Here is a 19272-nt window from a genome sequence, read left to right as displayed (position 1 = left end):
CAACCTGTATCAGTAAATTCTTTAACCTTCAACCTTAAAACCTAAAGAACAAGATAGACCTTTTGGGGAAGTTGAAGCAATACATTGTCACTACGGATTGAAAATGTGGTTGAATAAATTAGAAATATTCACTCCAGAGCTTAAGGAGTTTGAAGACTTTTTATTTTTAATTTTTTGGGAGAAGGATAAAGGGGTCAAGGATGAGGGAGTTTATGTCAATTTGTGTTGGTCTTTTTAAGAAGACTAAAGTCAAGGGGCATGTCATTAATTTGAAAATATAGGGTATACCAAATATTAACTAGGGTGGAGATAGTAAATCTATGTTGCAATAACTGCCCCTTTTTGTTATTTCTCTCTCTTAGGGTATGTTTGATTGCAAATGGAAAATACGGTGGAAAACCATTTTTCATGGAAAATGGTATTTGCCATCCATATGTTTGATTGCATTTATAGATAGATTCAGAACTGGTTTGAAAAAATTAGTGATTATGAAAACCAATGCAATTTGATCCTGGACCATCAGATTTGACCACACAATATCAATCTAAAATATGAATCTCTTAAGGGTTTGTTTGATAGTAGGAAAATTCATTTCCACGGATTTTGAAATCCATGAAAAAATGGGTAGGGTGGAAAAATCGAAGTCCATTATTTAATTGCATCTACAAAATCCAAGGAAAAAAAAAAATCAAAAGAGCAGAGCATGACCGTCGAAGGCGGTGAAAGTGATGATGGTATTTGGAAGAAGGGGAGAGAGATTAAAATTTTAATTTGAGGATGGACTCTATGGGTGTATTACATTTTGTGATTGTATAGATGGAAAAATGAAATCTAACCTTTGTTAGATTTTTTGACGAAGATGGTGGTATATTTTTCATGGAAAAAATAGAACACATGACAAATGTGATTTTCCACGGAAAAAATGATTTTCCATAGAAAATGAATTTCCACAAGCAATCAAATATACCCTATAGAATATGTTATTTGATCCATACTTGCTTCATTGGCCCAGTTTTAATCGAGCTAGCACGAACCACTAGCACCCTTCAATGTTCCACATTTGTTTTTTAATTATTATTATTATTTTTTGAGGGGAGAGGGGAGGAATGATTTTGGTGAATATTTGAGAAATACCCCTGCATTTACAAACTGTTGACATTACCATTTGACTGCAGTCTTCTGTGAGAGACTAAACAAAAATTGACCAAAATACCCTACTCTTCAGCTTTTGGCCAGATTTGGGCTGTGTTCTTTATTTTGGGTGGGGGGAGAGAAACCCCTGCATTTACAAACGGATGACAATACTACTTGACTACGAGCTTATGTTAGAGACTAACAAGAATTGATCAAAGTATTCAACCTTTAGTCAAAAACCCCAACAACACTTTTAAGGATTTGATTAATTACTATAATTTCTTCAATTGCTAAAATTTCTACCCAGACAGCCAAATAAATCAAGGATTGAAATTGATGATTTTTTTTTTTTTTTTGGGGGGGGGGGGGGGGGTATCTAATATATACATAAAAAGATGCTGTTATACCTAATAAGGTTAGATTTTTTCTTTTTCTTTTGTCAAGAAGCATTATGTTACTAAATTGAGCATAGTAAAGATGAATATATTGAGATAAATGAATGAAAAAAATTAATAAATATAGAACAAGAAATGAATGCATTCGAGAAAATAAAAGTGTAGTTCTAATAATAGGCGAGATTACAGTCCCGATTACAAGAAATGTTCTAGTTGAAGTCCTAAGAGAGTGAAGAAAATATCCAAAAGAATTTGAACTCTCTCAAGAACAATAAAACACGGCTCTAGAAAGAATCAAACCAAACTCTAAAGGACTACGTTTTAGGACAAAACTGAATGTAAGAAAAGAAGATTTACGACTCCAAATCTCTACGACAAGGCTTTATTGTTGTCATTTATAAGTTTTAATTGTTCATCTCTCGGTGTAGCTGTTGTTCTTGGATAATAGAAGCATCATCTTTGTTAAAATTTCAAAGTGAAAATTAACTAAAGAAACATTTACAAGGATCTGTCATGCTCTTTGTCCCTTCAACTCCTACTATTGATCACATCTTCGTCGCATGAGAATGATAAAGAGACCGCAAGAATCACCTACCCCTTCTGATGGTCGTTGCAATCCTTTTCAGTTCTCTGTCATTATGCTGAAAGTAATGAAAAAAGAATGAACAGGTTTCAATTAAGTTCATCTCATCAGCTGATCTAAAGCATTTGGGCTGTTAACAATGGTTAGCTGGAAAAAAGAAAAAAATCACGATGCTATTGGCACCCCAACTTTTACTTATTACACCCCAATTTCTTAAATTATTTCACCCCAATTATAAATTAAAACACCCCATTCAATCATTACAAAGGCTTGAATTATTATCTGACCATTAGAAAACATTATAACACTTGTTCAACAATTTCAGTAGTTGTTTACAATTATGTTTAGGCTCATAAAATCTTAAAACCAAAAAATAAAAATCTAGTTAAAAAAAAAAAAATGAAACATAGTTTCTATTGGCAACCCAAGTTTTACTTACTCTCAACCATATACTTATTTTCTTTATTTTTAGTTGGGGTGTAATAAGTAAAAGTTGGGGTGCCAACAGCTGCTCTAAAAAAGGGGTAATTTTGAGAACCCCTAGATTTTCAAACTGATTGACATACTACACTGATGGTGGTCTACTTTGAGAAAGCAATGAAAATGACTGAAATTCCCTTGTCTTCGGCCTCTTGCCAGAAGAAAGAAGGAAGAAAGGAAAGGAGGAGGAGGAGGAGGAGGGGGGGGGGGGGGGGGGGGGGGGTGGTTAATGATTTTTACCTTATTCTTCAACTCTAGATTCCACCACCTTCATGCTTCAGCAAGGATAGAGATTTTGGGAAGGTTGAATATGTTGGAGTTTGGGAAGAAAATGAAGTGTTTTTAGCAAGAGATTGAAGTTGTTGAAGATGTTCAATAAGTTCAAAAATAAAAAAGTTATCCTGGAAGTTGAAGACAATGGGCACTGGGGGGAGAAATGAAGGGATTTTGGCAAGAGATTGATGATGATGATGGCAATTTGGTTGCTTTTTGTTATTCTCTCACAGAAAATCAAGGTCGGGGGAGGGGGGATGTCATCAATTTGAAAACTTGGAGCTGTACGTTAGAATTATCCAACCAAACTGTAGATTCAAAGATAATCGATAGAAAAAGAGGCAAACCTGATGCATTCAACAGGTAAAAAGTCAAGTTGTATGGGTAAAAATTGCCTCCACTCTGTCTAGTGATGCTTGCAATCGTCCAGAGTCCAACTTAAACATCGGTTCTTCTGTGCCCAAAGCCCTGAATGACGAAAAATAAGTTAATGCATTCTTATAGAAGCAGACATCGAGTGATTATTTATTGAAATCTTTAAGATTTCTGTACGCTGAAATTCTAAGGGTTAGTGTATGAAGCCGCCATTAACTTCAAAATATGTTCCAATAGTTTCCTCTAAGGTGAATGTAGAAGAAGGTCAAGGAACTCACCCATGAACCTCGGGAAGGACATATTCTGCCCTCCACCCGAACCGCAAATCCATTCCAGGAAACAAACCAAGTGATGTCTTGTTTTGAATCCGTGAAATACCATCACCACCCAAACATGTTGATAGCTTCCATTTCCACCCAGTTGCATGCAACTGAAAACTGTGGCCTACACCTACCTGCATATCTCAAGAATATGACCTTCACTATCACAGATACTTGTTCTGCACTAAAAGGGAGTTCTATTGAATTAAAACAAATGAAGCTGAGGGCTACTTCTGAAGTACAAATAATACCAACATACCACATCTTTGGCCCATAAGTATATGACATACTTTTTTACTTCAATAAGTTTAACATAATAAAAGTGATTTATTTATCTAAATTCTAGAAAAACAAAAGTGATTAAAACTTTTCATTCACAGTGTAAATTTGAAATTATATTTTTATCGGTGTAAAGTTTTCAAATTGTCAGTAAAGTTTTTTAGTTTAGTGATTTTTTATATTATCCAAAGAGATTTAATTGTCTATGTTCGAGAAAATTAGTCTTTGTATTAGAAAAAAAAAAAGACACTACTCAGATAAAGTTTTTAAATGGAGAAATTTTCACAGTTATGATTTTACAATCATTGAAATTATTAATGTACAATATTTTTAAATTCAACATCCAACAGAATCCAAAGTGAATTATTTGTTAGGTACAGGAAAATTAATTTACAAAATTCATCAGGATAAATTATTTTACAAGGATTGGTATTTAACAATTATGATTCTATAATATGTAACTTATCAGTGAAATATTTTAAAATTTGACCACTTTAACCTCGTCAAAAGTGTTTTATTTGCCCATATACTAGAAAATTACATTTTCACTAACATGACTGTAGAATGTCTCTTTCCTACAAGAGATTCTGATGCCCAAAGCTGCTGATATACACCATCTTTATGCTACAATTTAGCAATTTCGAAAGGCATAATTGTACAAAAATTTCTTGCCATATTGTAAAATCATGTATATATATAAGTTTAAGTGTGAAGGTGGGCCTTTGAGCCCAATTATGGTATTACCACATACACAGACTTTACCACTTCACTGGGTGACACTGCAAGAATCACAAGAAGAGCCATAAAGGGAGAGTGACAGATTTTTGGCCTTTGGAAGAGTCTCCCTCCTCCTTTTATTCAGCATATTAAGATATAAAAAACATGGCCCAATAAAAATGAATCGTATTTCTTTGTTAAACTCTATCAAGAGGTAGAAACCAAGCATGTCAAGTCCTTGTAACTGATGTTATATTAGCTAAGCCTATATGACTTTTCTGTAAGTGGATACATTGTCAAGAAATAAGTTGAGAATCCCATGACCTTGGATTAAGATCAAAATCCACTTGGATTGTCTCAGGCAAGTATCATTTGTGCGTGCCTTGAACCTTGGCTAGTTTTTTTTTTTTCCTTAGTTGGATGTTGATTTATTACTTTTTCAATCTTTAACCCCTTCTGTTTCTTTAGTTTGGCATGATGTCAGCTTGTATTATGCCTTATTGTGTTTATACAATTTTCTGAGTAGATAATGTGGATGAAAAAAGCGAAAAAAAAAACACTAGTAAAACTTGAATAGAAACCTCACAAAAAAATCTTCTTTATTTTGTTCGACTTCTACACCTCTAAACTGCTATTACAATTAGGAATCATTTCCCATAGAGCATGTCAGGTAGAATAGAGGGAATGAAACCAATCTAGCACTTCAACCGTCATTCTATGTGCATGTCAATTTATGATAAACAACTAGAGAGATTTACCGGGCATACCTATCTATTGCATTTTTATTACAAAAACTCCCTTTGCTTTAACAAGTTTGTTACTCAACAAACCTTACCTTATGAACAGAGGCCAGCTTGCCCAGGTTAGTAAGATTTCAAATCTTGCTAAGGGTCGTTGGGCCATCTAGATTATCACATTGGCAATCCAACTTCACAGCCTTCTAGATTTCCTTCAAAACCCTGTGGCATCAGATCATGTTTTTGGATGCCAAAAATTGATGTGGTAAGGAAACCTAGCACGGAAAGTTTCCTTACCAACTTAGTGCGGATAGTGTTTTTCTTCCTTTAACAAACAAACCTTGGAGTGGGACATGCATCTTTTAAAATGATTCAATACCTATAATGCCCTCATTCAGACAGAATGATGTTGAAAGGAGTGAGGTGATTTGGCTTTCACGGTTAGTTATTGCTGTTATTCTCTTGTCAATGTTGATCAAACAAACTTCTCAGAGGTAGTGGTATGGGGACCGAGAATGCCATTGAAAGCAGCATTTTTTAGTTGGACGGCTGTTCATGATAGAATTCAGACTATGGACCTTCTCATGCATAGAGGCTTCTGTGGAGCAAGTTGCTGTCCCTCGTGCTTTAACGACGCAGAATCAGTGGACTGTGTGCTTTTGCACTGCAAAGTTGCATCTGAGGTGTGGTATCATTTTCTCAATTTGTTTGGTGTTTCCAGCAGCCTTCCAAGGTCAGTGAAGTCTCTATTTGAGGCATGGATGTATATGGGGAGGTCTTTCTCCGGACCAAAAAGAATTGTTTGGAGTATTACTCATATTGCAGCCTGTTGGGGCATTTGGTTGCAGCGTACTAGGAGAATCTTCGAGGATAAATCTCTGGATATCCGGCTGCTGGTGCTTTCATTTTTAGGGCTGCTGTTTTTGTGGTTGAAAGTGTATTTAGTTGGGAAGGCGTATGCTGTATTGTTAAAAATTAATCACCTGTATCTAATGCACACTTGGTTGGCCTAATTAGGCTTTAAAGGGATTACAAAATCTAATAAGTGATAGAAAATGACAAAAGACATAAAATACTAAATAAAAAGAGTTATTCAACACTCCCCCCTCAAGCTGGTGCGTGGATATCGACAACGCCCAACTTGGACAAGATACCTTCAAAGGCGGTTTTGCTAACACCTTTGATAAGAATATTTGCAAGTTGCTGGGATGTAGGAACAAAAGGAGTACAAATTTGCCCAAAAATAATCTTCTCTTTAATGAAATGTCGATCAACTTTGATATGTTTCGTTCTGTCATGCTGAATTGGATTTGCTGCTATATTAATCGCTGATTACAATATAATGAAAATGGGGTTGTCATTGGAAGACACAAATCAACTAGTAAGGTCTTGAGCCACAACAATGCAAACACTCCAATGGCCATAGCTCTGTATTCTGACGAAGCACTTGATCGAGAAATCACATCTTGCTTCTTACTACGCCAAGTTACCAAGTTGCCACCAACTTTGGTACAGTACCCAGAAGTGGACCGTCTATCAGTTACTGAATCAGCATAAACTACATCAGTCCATGCCTCAACATAAAGATGGCCATGATTACTATACAAAATACCTTGACCAGGATCTCTTAAGATATCTAAGAATACGATTGACAATAGTATGATGAAATGTACAATGAGAGTGTATAAACTGACTTACAACACTAACAACATAGGCAATGTCGAGACGAATCATATACAAGTAGATCAATTTTCCCACGAGACACTGATACTGGCCAATATATAGTAAACACTTTCCCTCAGAATCAACCAACCTATGATTCTGCTCAATAAGAGTATTGACGGGACGAGAACCAAGCTGACCAGAGGCACTGAGTAAATCAAGGATATATTTACGCTGAAAGATAAAAATACTAGAATGGGATCGCGTAACCTCAATTCCTAAAAAATAACGAAAATGCCTAAGGTCTTTAATTTCAAATTGATGTCCTAAGTAAGATTTTACCTCTGCAATACAATCACAATCATCTCCAGTAAGGACATATCATCCATATAAACAATTAGAACGACTATTTTTCCCTGAGAATGATGCAGGAAAATAATATGATCATCAGAACTCTAATGAAATCAAATTGATGCATGACCTTAGTAAAGTGCTTAGATCATGTGCGAGGAGACTGCTTCAGTCCATAAAGAAAATGGCGAAGACGACAGACATGTCCAGAAGAGGCAGCTGCAAGAAAACTAGGAGATTAGACCATATAGATTTCTTCTTGAAGATCACCATTAAGAAATGCATTCTTGACATCTAACTGAAAAAGATGCCACACTCTGATAGTAGCAATAGAAAAAAGAACTCGAATGGTGGTCATCTTGACAACAGGAGCAAATGTCTCCTGGTAGTCAATCCCATAAGTTTGAGCATACCCTTCGGCCACCAGACGGGACTTATAACAAGCATTAGAACCATCAGGGTTATGCTTAATGGTAAACACCAATCGACATTCCACAGCTTTCCTCTTAGGCGGAAAAGGAACTAGTTTCTAAGTCTGAGTTTTTTCAAAGCATTCAATTCATCAAGCATAGCTGCTTGTCACTTAGGATCAGCAATATCATCTGCAACCGTAGTAGGAAGTGAAACAATAGAAACAAAAGCAAGAAAACTCCGATAGGAAGGTGAGAGAACGGAATCAGATACATAATAGAAATGGGATAAGTACAAGTGTGCTTACCCTTACAAGTGGCGATGGGACGATCGTCACAAGGGACAGTAAGAAGTAGACTTGGTCTAGCATAGAAATGATGGTAGTATCTTGTGGCCGTCGAGAGTAAACCTGCAAGTGAGAAGGTGACAAACTGACAAGAGAAATAGAAGGAGGAACATGCATGGGAAGAGGAAATAACAAGGAAGATGGGTCATCATCAAGGGAATCTAGAGGAAACTACTCAGATTGAATGCCAACTGACCCAGTGTAGTATGGGATATGCTCAAAGAAAGAGATATCCCGAGAAATAAAACGCAGTCGAGAGAGAGGATGATAGCAACGATATCTTTTTTGGGTAGAAGAATAACCTAAAATATACATTTTACAACCTTAGGGTCAAGTTTAGTGTGAGTATGAACAAGGATTTGAATAAAACAAACACACGCGGAGAAAGGGAAAACACGGGACGATCTGGATGGAGCTTAAAGAAATGAGTGACAAACTGAAGAACTCGGGAGGGGATCTGATTAATAAGGTAAACCGCAGTAAGAACTGCATTGACCCAATAGGATTGTGGTACGCTCATGTCGATACAGAGGGTACAAGCTAATTCCAGAATATGACGATTTTTCTATTCTGATCGACCATTCTACTGAGGGGTCTTAACATTAGACATTTGATGCTCAATGCCAGACTCTAAAAAAAAATTCAATACCTTATTATAGGTGTATTCGGTACCATGATTAGAACGAAAAATCTTGATGGTGCGACCAAACTAGGTATGAACAAGAAATTACTTGAATATCCCATATACTTCACTCTTATGTTTCATAAGATAGATCCAAGTGGTCATTGATGAATAGGAAAAAATAACGAAAACCAAGAGTGGATGTGACAGGAGAAAGACCCCACACATTATAGTAAATTAGGTCAAACAGAGCAAACAGGATAATTAGAACAAACATATTTAGCTAATTGAAAAGTTTCACAAGAAAAATCAAGCAAATTTGTATTATTAAATAAAGCCGGAAACATGTGGTTCAAATATCTAAAGGAAATATGAGCTAAGTATAAGTGTCAACACATTACAAGTGTCTTATTAAACTGACTATTACTATTAAGCTGAGAAACAGAATGATTGGTAGGTAAACAGGCTTGTCCAAGAGATACAAGCCATTCACTTCACGTCCAGTGCCAATCATCTTCTTTGATTCCATATCTTGAAAGACGCAATGAGAGAGATAAAAGATTACACTGCAATTCAAATGTTTGATAATGTTACTAACAGAAATAAGATTAGTAGTAAGTTGAGGAACATGCAGTGTATTAGTTAAAGATAAAGAAGGTGTAACAGAAAAATGACATTGACCAATAATAGAAGATAAAGAACTATCAGCAAGACGAACCTTGCGATTACCAGAGCAAATATTATAGGTTTTGAATAGGGAGGACGTACCGGTCATGTTATCTGAGGCACCAGAATCAATGATCCATGGTGAGAAAGTGATGGAAACACTGTATGCAGATGCAAAAGTACTTGAGTGAGCAAAAGTAGAAACTAGCTGAGATGAAGTCTCCATTTGATTGAAGAATTTCCTGAACTTGTCAAGCTTAGCCTGGGACATAGATACCAACTCCGATGGGGAGGTAGTAGTTGAAGGGAATGTCTGATCAATAGTCTACTGAGAAACAACATGAGCTGAGGATCAGTCAGACAGTTGACGTTGCTGATTAGAACGACCATGAAGTGCATAGCATTGGGTTTTCACGTGACCCAACTTTCCACAATGATCACACTTGTGTCGTTGACGTCGAGGCAGAGATTTGCTGGAAAGCTGTGGAGAAGGTATGCGAGCAAACATAGCAGAATGGTCTCCTAAAGAGGGGTAGGATAGTTGTACGACTACTCTCATTAGTTAAGGCATAAGAATACGCAGTCTGTAGGGACGGAAAATGATCCATACCCAATAAATGAACTCTCGCACACTCAAAGTCATCCCGGAGTCCAACTAAAAAATGAAAAACTTGATTCTTATCTAGAATCGACACATATAATGCCTCATCAACAGAGTCATTCCAAGCATAAGACGAGGAATACAAGGCCAACTCTTTCCATTGAGCACGTTGTTGTGATATATAGGTGGTGACTAAAGAGTCACCTTGCGAAAGGTGGAAAATCTCACGCTCTAAATTAAATATCTGAATATTGTTTTTGACGCTGCGAGTAGATACTCTTTGCGGAATCCCATATCTATTTTGCGGTCTTGGAGAACATGAAACCAGCCGTAATGTGTGATTGCATAAATGTAACTAGCCAAGAATGGACCATAGAGTTATTAGCAAACCATTGGGGATAAATAGTTTCCGGTACAGATTGTTTGTCCACCCCTGTGAGATAACTAATCTTTCCTTTTCCACCAATAAACATTTCCACCAATCGGCCCAAAGAAGGTAATTAGGACCATCTAATTTCACGGTGGTAATTTGGATGCTTGAAGGTCGGTTGAATGAGAGGGAATACCTCATGATCCATTACTATTATCGATGATCGAGGAAGAAGATGTCTTGGAAGCCATCAAAAAAGTCTATGAGCTTTGGTTTGAAGGGAGTTCTAATAAGAAACTGATCACATCACCCTAAAAGTGGCAATACACGATCGTAAGAGGTGTGGAAGGTGATCAAACATTGTTGAAGGTGACCTGAACACCCATTAACTCAATCGTAAGGCCCCAAGAAGCAATCCTGCGGTTGTTGTAATCCTCAAATAACAAAGCTGCTGTGATTGTAGCTTCTAAATAGCAGATTTGCTATTGTTGCAACTTTCAAACAACAAGCTGTTGTGATCGTAGCCTCCAAAAATCAGATCTGTAGTGATCGCAGCCTCCAAAAATCAGATTTGCAGTGATAGCAGCCTCCAAAAACAGATTTGCAGTGATCGCAACCTCCAGACAACACCACTGTTATGGTCGCAGGCCCCAAACAGCCCCTCTGCGGTGGTCACAGGTCACGTAGATGTCAAATAGCCAAGAATCTGTTGCCGTAAGTCTCTGTGGATGGTCCAATGGCCATTGATTGGCTAAACAACCACATAAAAAATAGCAACTCCACGGTCGCCCTAGGCTACAATGTATTCTAACACTCCTATTGCATGGTGCGATAAAAAAACTCCCATAGGTTGGATGTTTGAATGTAAAGACTAGAGGTGTTGAAGATGGATGTAAGGGAAGAGAGGGACGATGGAGTTTGTAGCAAGAAAGAAGAGGTCGATGGAGGTAGAAAGGGTCGATGTGGGTAGGCTTTGATACCAAATTGAATTGAGGGAAATCTAACTTGATTAATTACAAAGCCCTAATTAGACTTTAAAGGGATTACAAAATCTAATAAGTGAAAAGACAGAAAATGACAAAAGACATCAAATACTAAATAAAAAGAGTTATTCAACATATGCACACTTGGTTGGCCATCTCGACCGACTAAACTTTTCGTTATATAAATGAATGGATTTTCTTATATTAAAAAAAAAAGAAAAAGAAAAAAAGAATGATGTTGAAAGATAAAAAAGGATAATAGGTATTAATGTAAAGAACTAAGAGTATTATAGGTATCTAATTTGTGTAAAGATGAGGGCCCCACTACAAGGTTTGTTGAGTAACAAACTAGATAAAGTTAGGGAGTTTTTGTAATAAAAATGCAACAGATAGGTCTGCCCATTAAATCTCTCATATAAATATATGTGACCTATAATGACTCATTCCATGAAAATTATGATCCTTTTCTCTGTTGAAATTTTGAGTTGTTTTACTTCAGTAAACCAGTAACATCTTTACAATTTTTCCTCAAATTTCTGTGTGACTCGAGTTCTGCAATTACAACTATATCACCAGATCAGGTATAACTATATCAACGGAGCACATTAAATGATCCATTTATATAAAGATGAACAGTTTACAGGGTTTCCATCTATTTATTTCAGAAAAGATAAGTGCATTCAAATTTGTAGTCACACCTATATGTGGGGGAGATAGCAAAAACTGATAAGTATTAGAGCATCAAACCTGGAGATTCAGAAATTTTGTTATGGGGATCTTCTTCGAAAGAAGTCGTACATCATGATGTATGGGCTCATACATAAACTTCCACCTTCGATCAGCAGCTAAAGGCTTTAATACCAATTTTGCATGATAATCATTGGTTGGAGCATTATAGAACTGAAACAGAATAGGGTACCCAAGAAATCAGATATTAAAGGCAACTTTTGTATGTGCCAGAAATAGTAAAATAATTAGAATCTAAAACAAAATATTCATTTTTCTGACTGAACTGACTAATAAACCTCAAGAAAAGCTTTGTCCCTCTAGCTACTTAAACAAATCAAGTAAGGGCTTGGGCTTAGAGCCATAGCTCAGATGGTTTGACACAAGGCAACTTTGAGGTCGTGGGTTCAAGTCCAGCTTACCCATAAACAAAAAAAACTCAAGCAAGGGCTTCCCTATTCATGTATGAGTCTGTGTCAAGTAATCTTTAGCAACCCCCCCGCCTCCCCCACCCCCACCCCGACCCCCACCTACGCAAACACATGAACATAAAAAAAACAGACCCAAAAAGGGAAGACAAGAAAATAAAAATAAAAATAAAAATGAGAAAAGCTAAATGTGCACTTATTTAGGGGGCGATTGATTGCACTTCAAAACGCGGATTTTCTAGCGTTTGCGGTGAGAAGCTGCGTTTTGAAGCTCAATCAAACACGACCTCAAAGTGCGTTTCAAATTTGCGGCCCTAAATTGCGTTTTGAAACGCAAATATGTGAAGCGGGTTTGAGGAGCTTTTTTTTTTTCGCGTTTGCGGGAGAAGCGAAGACCGAAAAACAGCTCAAATGAAAAGACGCAAACACCCTCATCTTGTTTTCTTCTCTTTCTTCTCTTCTTTTCTCTGTCGACAGAGCTCACACAGCGCTCTCTCTCTCTCTCTCTCTCCGTTCAACCCAAACCCATCGACGATGACGCTATTTTCGTTCAACCTAAACCCATCGAAGACCCTGTTTTCATTTAACGACGGCAACCATGATCGATGCCATTGACGACCCCGTTCGCGATCGAAACACGATCTAGGTAAGTCTCTAATTCTTAGGGTTTCGAATTTACCTATCGAAAGGATTCTTTCTTGAATGAGGGTTCTTTGCAATCTCTGAGTAAGCTCAGAATTCTTTAGAAAGGTTTGGTTTTAATTTTGTTTTTGTTTTTTGAAATCATATCTGAAATTCTACAGAAACAAATTTGGTTTTTTTGATCTCTGTAGCTGTTGGTATGATCAGTATGCTTGATTTCTATCATACTTTTAGATTTGTCTTCCAAACCCTAATCATAGCTAGAGTTTAAAAAGGAGTATATTTTCATGTTTTTGTTCATCCAGGGTGTGTTTGAGTGTTAAATTAGGTTAATTTAGAATGAAAATTGTGAAATTATGATAATTGTATTCTTGGGAATCTGTTAATTGAAAATTTCAGTACTTCAGTTGATCTTAGAACATTCATGAATGTTAATCTAGAATGGATCTTATGAGATTTTAAGTCTAATTAAAAAGTTCTTCAACTTTTTTATTTTTGATGTGTGTTTAGGTTCCCAGTTTTTTTAGCTTTGTAGCCACTGTCACAAAATTTGGTGTTTTTCTGAAAATTTGAAAATTTCTCTGAATAAGGGTCTGATTGATTAAATTGGAGAATCAACGAATTAATCAGGGAGTTGCCGATTAATTGCTACCCATCCCACTTCAGCTCAGATTGTACCATCAATTTACAATGACAAGATGGGGCTTTTAGGGAGGTTATTTTTATAATCTATGAATTTTTTTTCTTTTGAATTTTATTTGATTTATGCTAATGATATCAAACTGACTCCCTGTTGAATAGTTTTCGAATTTGAACTTTGTTGCTATGGTTGTAGCTGATCCAAAATTTATCATAAATATCTTATACTAGATGCTAGCAGGTGTGAATTGACAAGAATTTCATTCTTTCTTGGTGGTTTTGTGGGAAATTTTATTTTGAAGTACCGAAATTTATATTTCTCTTAAACAAAAACCCAAATTCTATAGTATTATTGTAGATCTGCTATTGGGCATAGTAGCCAAGTTCGGGTTCAGCAATTACTATTGGGCATAGTAGCCAAGAATTTGGGGATTATACAAATGATGTTTTTTGGGTTTCTTCAACCTCTCTAAAAAACCTATCCTATTCTTGATATTTGAAGGTTGAAGAAGATAAAATTTTGAGGCTAAAAGGGTGGGGGTACTAATCACCGATCAATTTGTTAATTCACCATTTTAATTGGTTGATTCCTTACTCAGAATTTTTCCAAAATTTCTGAAAAATTTACCAAATTTTGTGACAGTGGTGGATATGAAGAGAAAAGAGAAACTTTATTTATGTTTCGATATGAAACCCACAATTAAAAGTATTAAACTAGGACTATTATGCAGGGTGCCTAAGGCACACCTTGTGCTGAAAGGTCATAGGAGGTCATGCATCTGATTGGGTGTACACTATTCTGGTAATTTTTGGTGTAATTATATATATTTAGTGTAATTATATATTTATAGGGGTATTCTGATAATCTTTTATGCATTCTGCGTGCAATATGTTGGATTGCGTATTATATAGGTATTTTGTTTATCAGGAAAATTTTCATGTCTATTTTTAAGAGGAGATGCTGTCGAAATTTCTATAGAATTCTATAATTTTGTTTAGAATTATAAACATTTTAAGATTAAAATAATTATTTTTTTAATTTTTTATAATTTTATTATATATATATATATATAGTGTAATTATATATTTATAGGGGTATTCTGATTTTTTTGATGCATTCGGGGTGCACTATCAACCTGAAGGGTATTCTGGTCATTTTACCCTAAAACAGCAGATTCTAGAAGCTGTATCAAACAATAATTATCAGATTCTGGCAATAGATTCTGACAGCACAGCAGTTTTAAAAAGCTCTATCAAACAAGTTTTTCAGCTTTTCAAATTCAGACAGCAGATTCTGACAGCAGTTTTAAGAAGCTGAATCAATCAGCACCTTAGCTTTTCAATAGATTTTTCCTTTTTCTTTTTTGTTTTTGAAACAAGCTTTCTAGTGGGATGGATTTAGTGTGGTGATTGTGTGCATCCAACGGGATCAATCCTTGCTTGTCACAGTTGGGACACCTTTCGTTACCTATAAAAAAACGGATGGATTCACATATTTCATTAAGGAACAAATAAGTAAAAATGATCACCTGTTGCTCTTTTTTGTTTAGACAGGAGAAAGTGTGAAGATTTTTGTTTCAGCAATCCAGAACTCCAGATTTTGAAGAAATAAGATTGATGCACCACTTGCAAACCAATAAAAACTCAAACCTGTACCCTTAGTATGGAATAACCAAGTTGTCTCCATTCTCTTTGAGTGGTCATACAACCATATAGTTCTTCTTGGTTAACCGCTCCCCAACCCATTCTAGGATGGTGAGGGTCAAAATATTTACCGGTTTACCCAATTTCACGAGGATGTTTAAAATGCTTTCAATATCATAATGATATTACAAATTCATCCTAATAAATCTTACCATATCACTCCCCTCCCCCCAGTAATTTTCCATTCAATTCTATCTAAAATCATGTCATTTATTCATTCAACTGTCTTAAAAAATCTTCTCTTACTAGATCTATATATCCATTTTGGCCTTATTGTCACCCTTTTAGAAACTTTAACTTACATGTACCTTCTATTGGTCTTTGTTGAACATTTCCAAAGCATCTCAATTGATTTTTCATTAATTTTTTCATCAATTGAGTGCACTCTTACATTTCCAGAAATATGTTCTTTTCTAATTTTATCATTCAGTCTTTCCACTCACCCATCTCAACATCCTCATCTCTGCCACACTCTCGATTGCCAACATTCAACTCCTTAAAGCTAGAGGTCTAGGGTCATATTAAATTTTTTTTTTTTTTTTTAAATTTAATTAGGATGCATTGATAATATAGTACTCTAGAAAGCCTACCTCCCCTTCAACCATCCAGCTTTATTTTTATTTTTGAAATAAGTTTAAACTTGTTCATAAAGAAGGTGGACGAGAACCATCCTAAATACAACAGAAAAACAGTCCCTATCCTATTTCCAAGCATATAAGGTCTCATCTGAATAGGAAATCCTTGGAAAAAATTCCCTTTGAACTCATCAAAACAGCTACACCACAAAAATATAAACCCAAGAGTACTGATAATGACTACCTGGATGGATTGTTCCTTCTCTTCAGAGATACTATATTTCCTTTATTCTAGATCCTCTGAGATAGGAAAAGGAAATAGGGTTTACAAAATACTATCTGTAGGAAAAAGGCCCTAATATGACAACTTTGAAACAATGATATGATATAGTAAAACTAGGAAAGACCCAAAAGACACAGAATGGTGATAGAAAATGAGCCTAGACCCCTCATGTGAAAGGACCATGAAACAAAAGATGATCAACTGGCTCCCCATTTGATTTATACAGAAAACAAAAATTACGCATGGAAAACCCTCTTTTTATCAAGTGATTCAAAGTGAGAATTCTGTCCAAAACAGCTTACCAAGAAAAGAAGCCCGCTTTGGATGGAACATTTGGTCTCCACTCTCCAAGCTAAAACTACCGGAAACTGAAGAGATAAGATAGGAGCTAGCGAAGAATCAAATAATTTCATTGAAAAGGGTCTCTCCCTGTTTTGTGTCCATTCCCATCTAGTTTTAATTTGATGTGCTACATCCTCCTCAATTTCTCCATCCTTATGGATAAATGCTCTTTTTGTTTTATTTCATGGCCACCATTTTTTATTGGCTTTTCCTTTCATGTGTATTCTTGCTAAAGTTACGATTCCAAAAACTTTTCTTCATTTATTTTAAATTCTTTGGGCTTCAAAGCAATGCTCCAAAGTTTTATCTTTAAATTGAACCCCTCTTTAGTCTCATCAACTAACGAAAAAAAATCTCTAAATCAAATAATAAGAAATGGGTAATGTCAGTGAATTCTCATGCTCACTAGAAACTCCAAATTAAACACTAGCAAGATTTATATAGTCGCCCCCCCTTCATCTCCACTTTCATCAAATACATTAGAAGGTTTATCCCATTTGTGTCCCTCTTTTGACTTTCATCGTTTGTTTATATCAACTTATCTATGAAAATCCAAAATCTTTTACATATCGCCAACATCTCCCATGTTCTTAATATGCCCAAACAAACTCCACCCAAAAAACTATACAACCAACACATCATCTTTGAAATTAAAAAAAAAAAAAAATGCTGCAATCATGAACAATATATATAAACAACAAACTGATTACGAGCAATAGAATTGAAAGGAACAATTCAAGAATGTTTCAGTGTAGAATTTATACCTCCATATTGAGTCCAACACGAAACCCTTGGATGTCTTTCCTAAACTTGAAAAACAACTCTGAAGGAACTAAATTTATGTTGTAAAGCTCATCCCATGAAGCGGGTTCTTCGCTGTTCGAAGTCGACTCCATTTTTCAGTCAATCAAAACTGTGAAACACACATCCCACTTCTTAACAACAATTGAATTTTTTTTTCTTGAAAGGGACAGCAATTGAATTTGATTCAACCAAAGTTGATTCTTTTCTTTAAAAAAAACAAAGAAAAAGATTCAACCTAGAAACTTAAATTTATAATACTAAAAATATACATCAAATTCATCCATTTTTCAATCAATAAAAAATGCATCCCACTTCTTGATTACGATTGAATTTAATTAAAAAAAATCCGATTCCTTTCCGGGTTCTTAAAATTCAACCCAGTAACTCAAATTTATAATCCTAACACATCAATCTTTTTATTTCTCCCCTCTAATGGGTAGTGTGTTCTAGGGTTTCAACATCATCTATTTGAACATATTTATGTGGTGGTGCATCCAGTAGTATCAAATCATTTCCTTCCAAAGCTGATAAGAACTAGAACAAGTCTTTGAAGTCATGGAGTATACGTACCCTTCTACGGTGGGATACGTAAACATAGATTTCTAGAGTATACGATTCCTGTACGGACGGCTGATGCTGCTCTGCTTTGGATAGAACGAGAGAGGAGCGCTTGCGTCTGAAATTTGAGATGAAATGTTTATTTGTTTTGGCTGATTAGGAAATGAGTCCGACTAGCCTTACTAAGCCTCATCGACCACCAATGTGGCAAAAATCCTCGAGAAGCGTAACAAATCTCGAGGTCAATGTTTTACATCTTGAGATATTTTTGACGGTGGATGAGGCTTAATAAGTCATTTTTCCTCGTTATCTTACTAGGGAAACTAAGAAACGGTTTCTCTTATGCCATGTTTGGATTGAGAGAAATGGAGAGAAGTGAAGAGAATGTTTCTCTCCATTTCTCTTGTTTGGATTGTTAAGTGAGGAGAGAAGAGAAAAAAATTTAAGAGAAGAGGAGAGAAAAAAATGTCAGTTTTCTTTCTCTCCAAAAGTGAAGAGAAATGGAGAGAAATCCTCATAAAATATTTTACAATTCCAATTTCATCCCTAGATCTTTTTTATGATATTTTAAAATTTTAAAATTATCTTAAGTTCTCTCTTGTCAATCCAAACATGGTGGAGAGAAATTGAGTTATCTTCTCTTCCATTTTCTTCTCTTCTTTAATGAGTTTCTCTTCTCCCCTCTTCTCTCAATTCAAACATAACCTTAAGGAATATCCCTCCACATGTTGGTGAATATTTGAGATACCCCTAAAATAAACCCATAGCATAATCCTTGACTTGGTCTTTTAAGAGAGACTCATAATCAAATAGCCTAAATATAGAATCCTTGATTTTCTCTCCAAAAGCTAGTCATATTTAGCTTTGGGGATAATATTTTCTAGAGTCGTAAGTTTCTGACACCCCTTAGACCATGCCCCCAATGTGGCATGAGCTGGAACCATAGATTTTCTCCTTCGGGATATACACTTGTACATCCCCATAAATATGTGCATTTGTGTATCTTGAGGAGAAGAATCTAAGATTCTAGCACATGCCACGTCGAGGTGTGTGTGTGAGAGGGGGGCTTCAGAAAATCATTATTCTACAGATGTACATAATTGCATAGAAAATAACATAGTGACAAAATTCTCCTTTAAAAAAAAAAGTAGTGATTAATTCCTACTTCTTTCAACTAGCAATTTAATCCCAATTATTTCACAAAACTTTGAAAAATATAATTTTACATTAAATTTTAAAAAGAAATTTTGTAATTTTTTTAAAATA

General features: G+C 35.6%; 1 protein-coding gene across 1 annotated transcript; it reads right to left on the bottom strand.

Annotated features, from left to right (window-relative positions):
• Window positions 1-1634: 1634 nt before the first annotated feature.
• On the bottom strand, window positions 1635-18182 carry ORG4 (OBP3-responsive protein 4 (ORG4)). Its single transcript, XM_086434776.1, has 6 exons — window positions 18019-18182; window positions 17409-17557; window positions 12053-12205; window positions 3519-3694; window positions 3213-3333; window positions 1635-2170 (listed from the first exon to the last, which is right to left on the bottom strand). Exons 2-5 carry the CDS (start codon window positions 17538-17540, stop codon window positions 3237-3239), a joined length of 558 nt encoding a protein of 185 aa, XP_086290902.1. The 5' UTR covers window positions 17541-17557; window positions 18019-18182; the 3' UTR covers window positions 1635-2170; window positions 3213-3236.
• Between the last annotated feature and the right edge of the window lie 1090 nt (window positions 18183-19272).

The sequence above is a fragment of the Akebia trifoliata genome, chromosome 1 (genome assembly GCF_017979445.1).
Source record: "Akebia trifoliata isolate Shusen 1 chromosome 1, ASM1797944v1, whole genome shotgun sequence".
Taxonomy (NCBI): Eukaryota; Viridiplantae; Streptophyta; class Magnoliopsida; order Ranunculales; family Lardizabalaceae; genus Akebia; species Akebia trifoliata.
The sequence above is the reverse complement of the archived record's forward strand: the minus strand, read 5'-3'. Positions and strand labels throughout refer to the sequence as shown.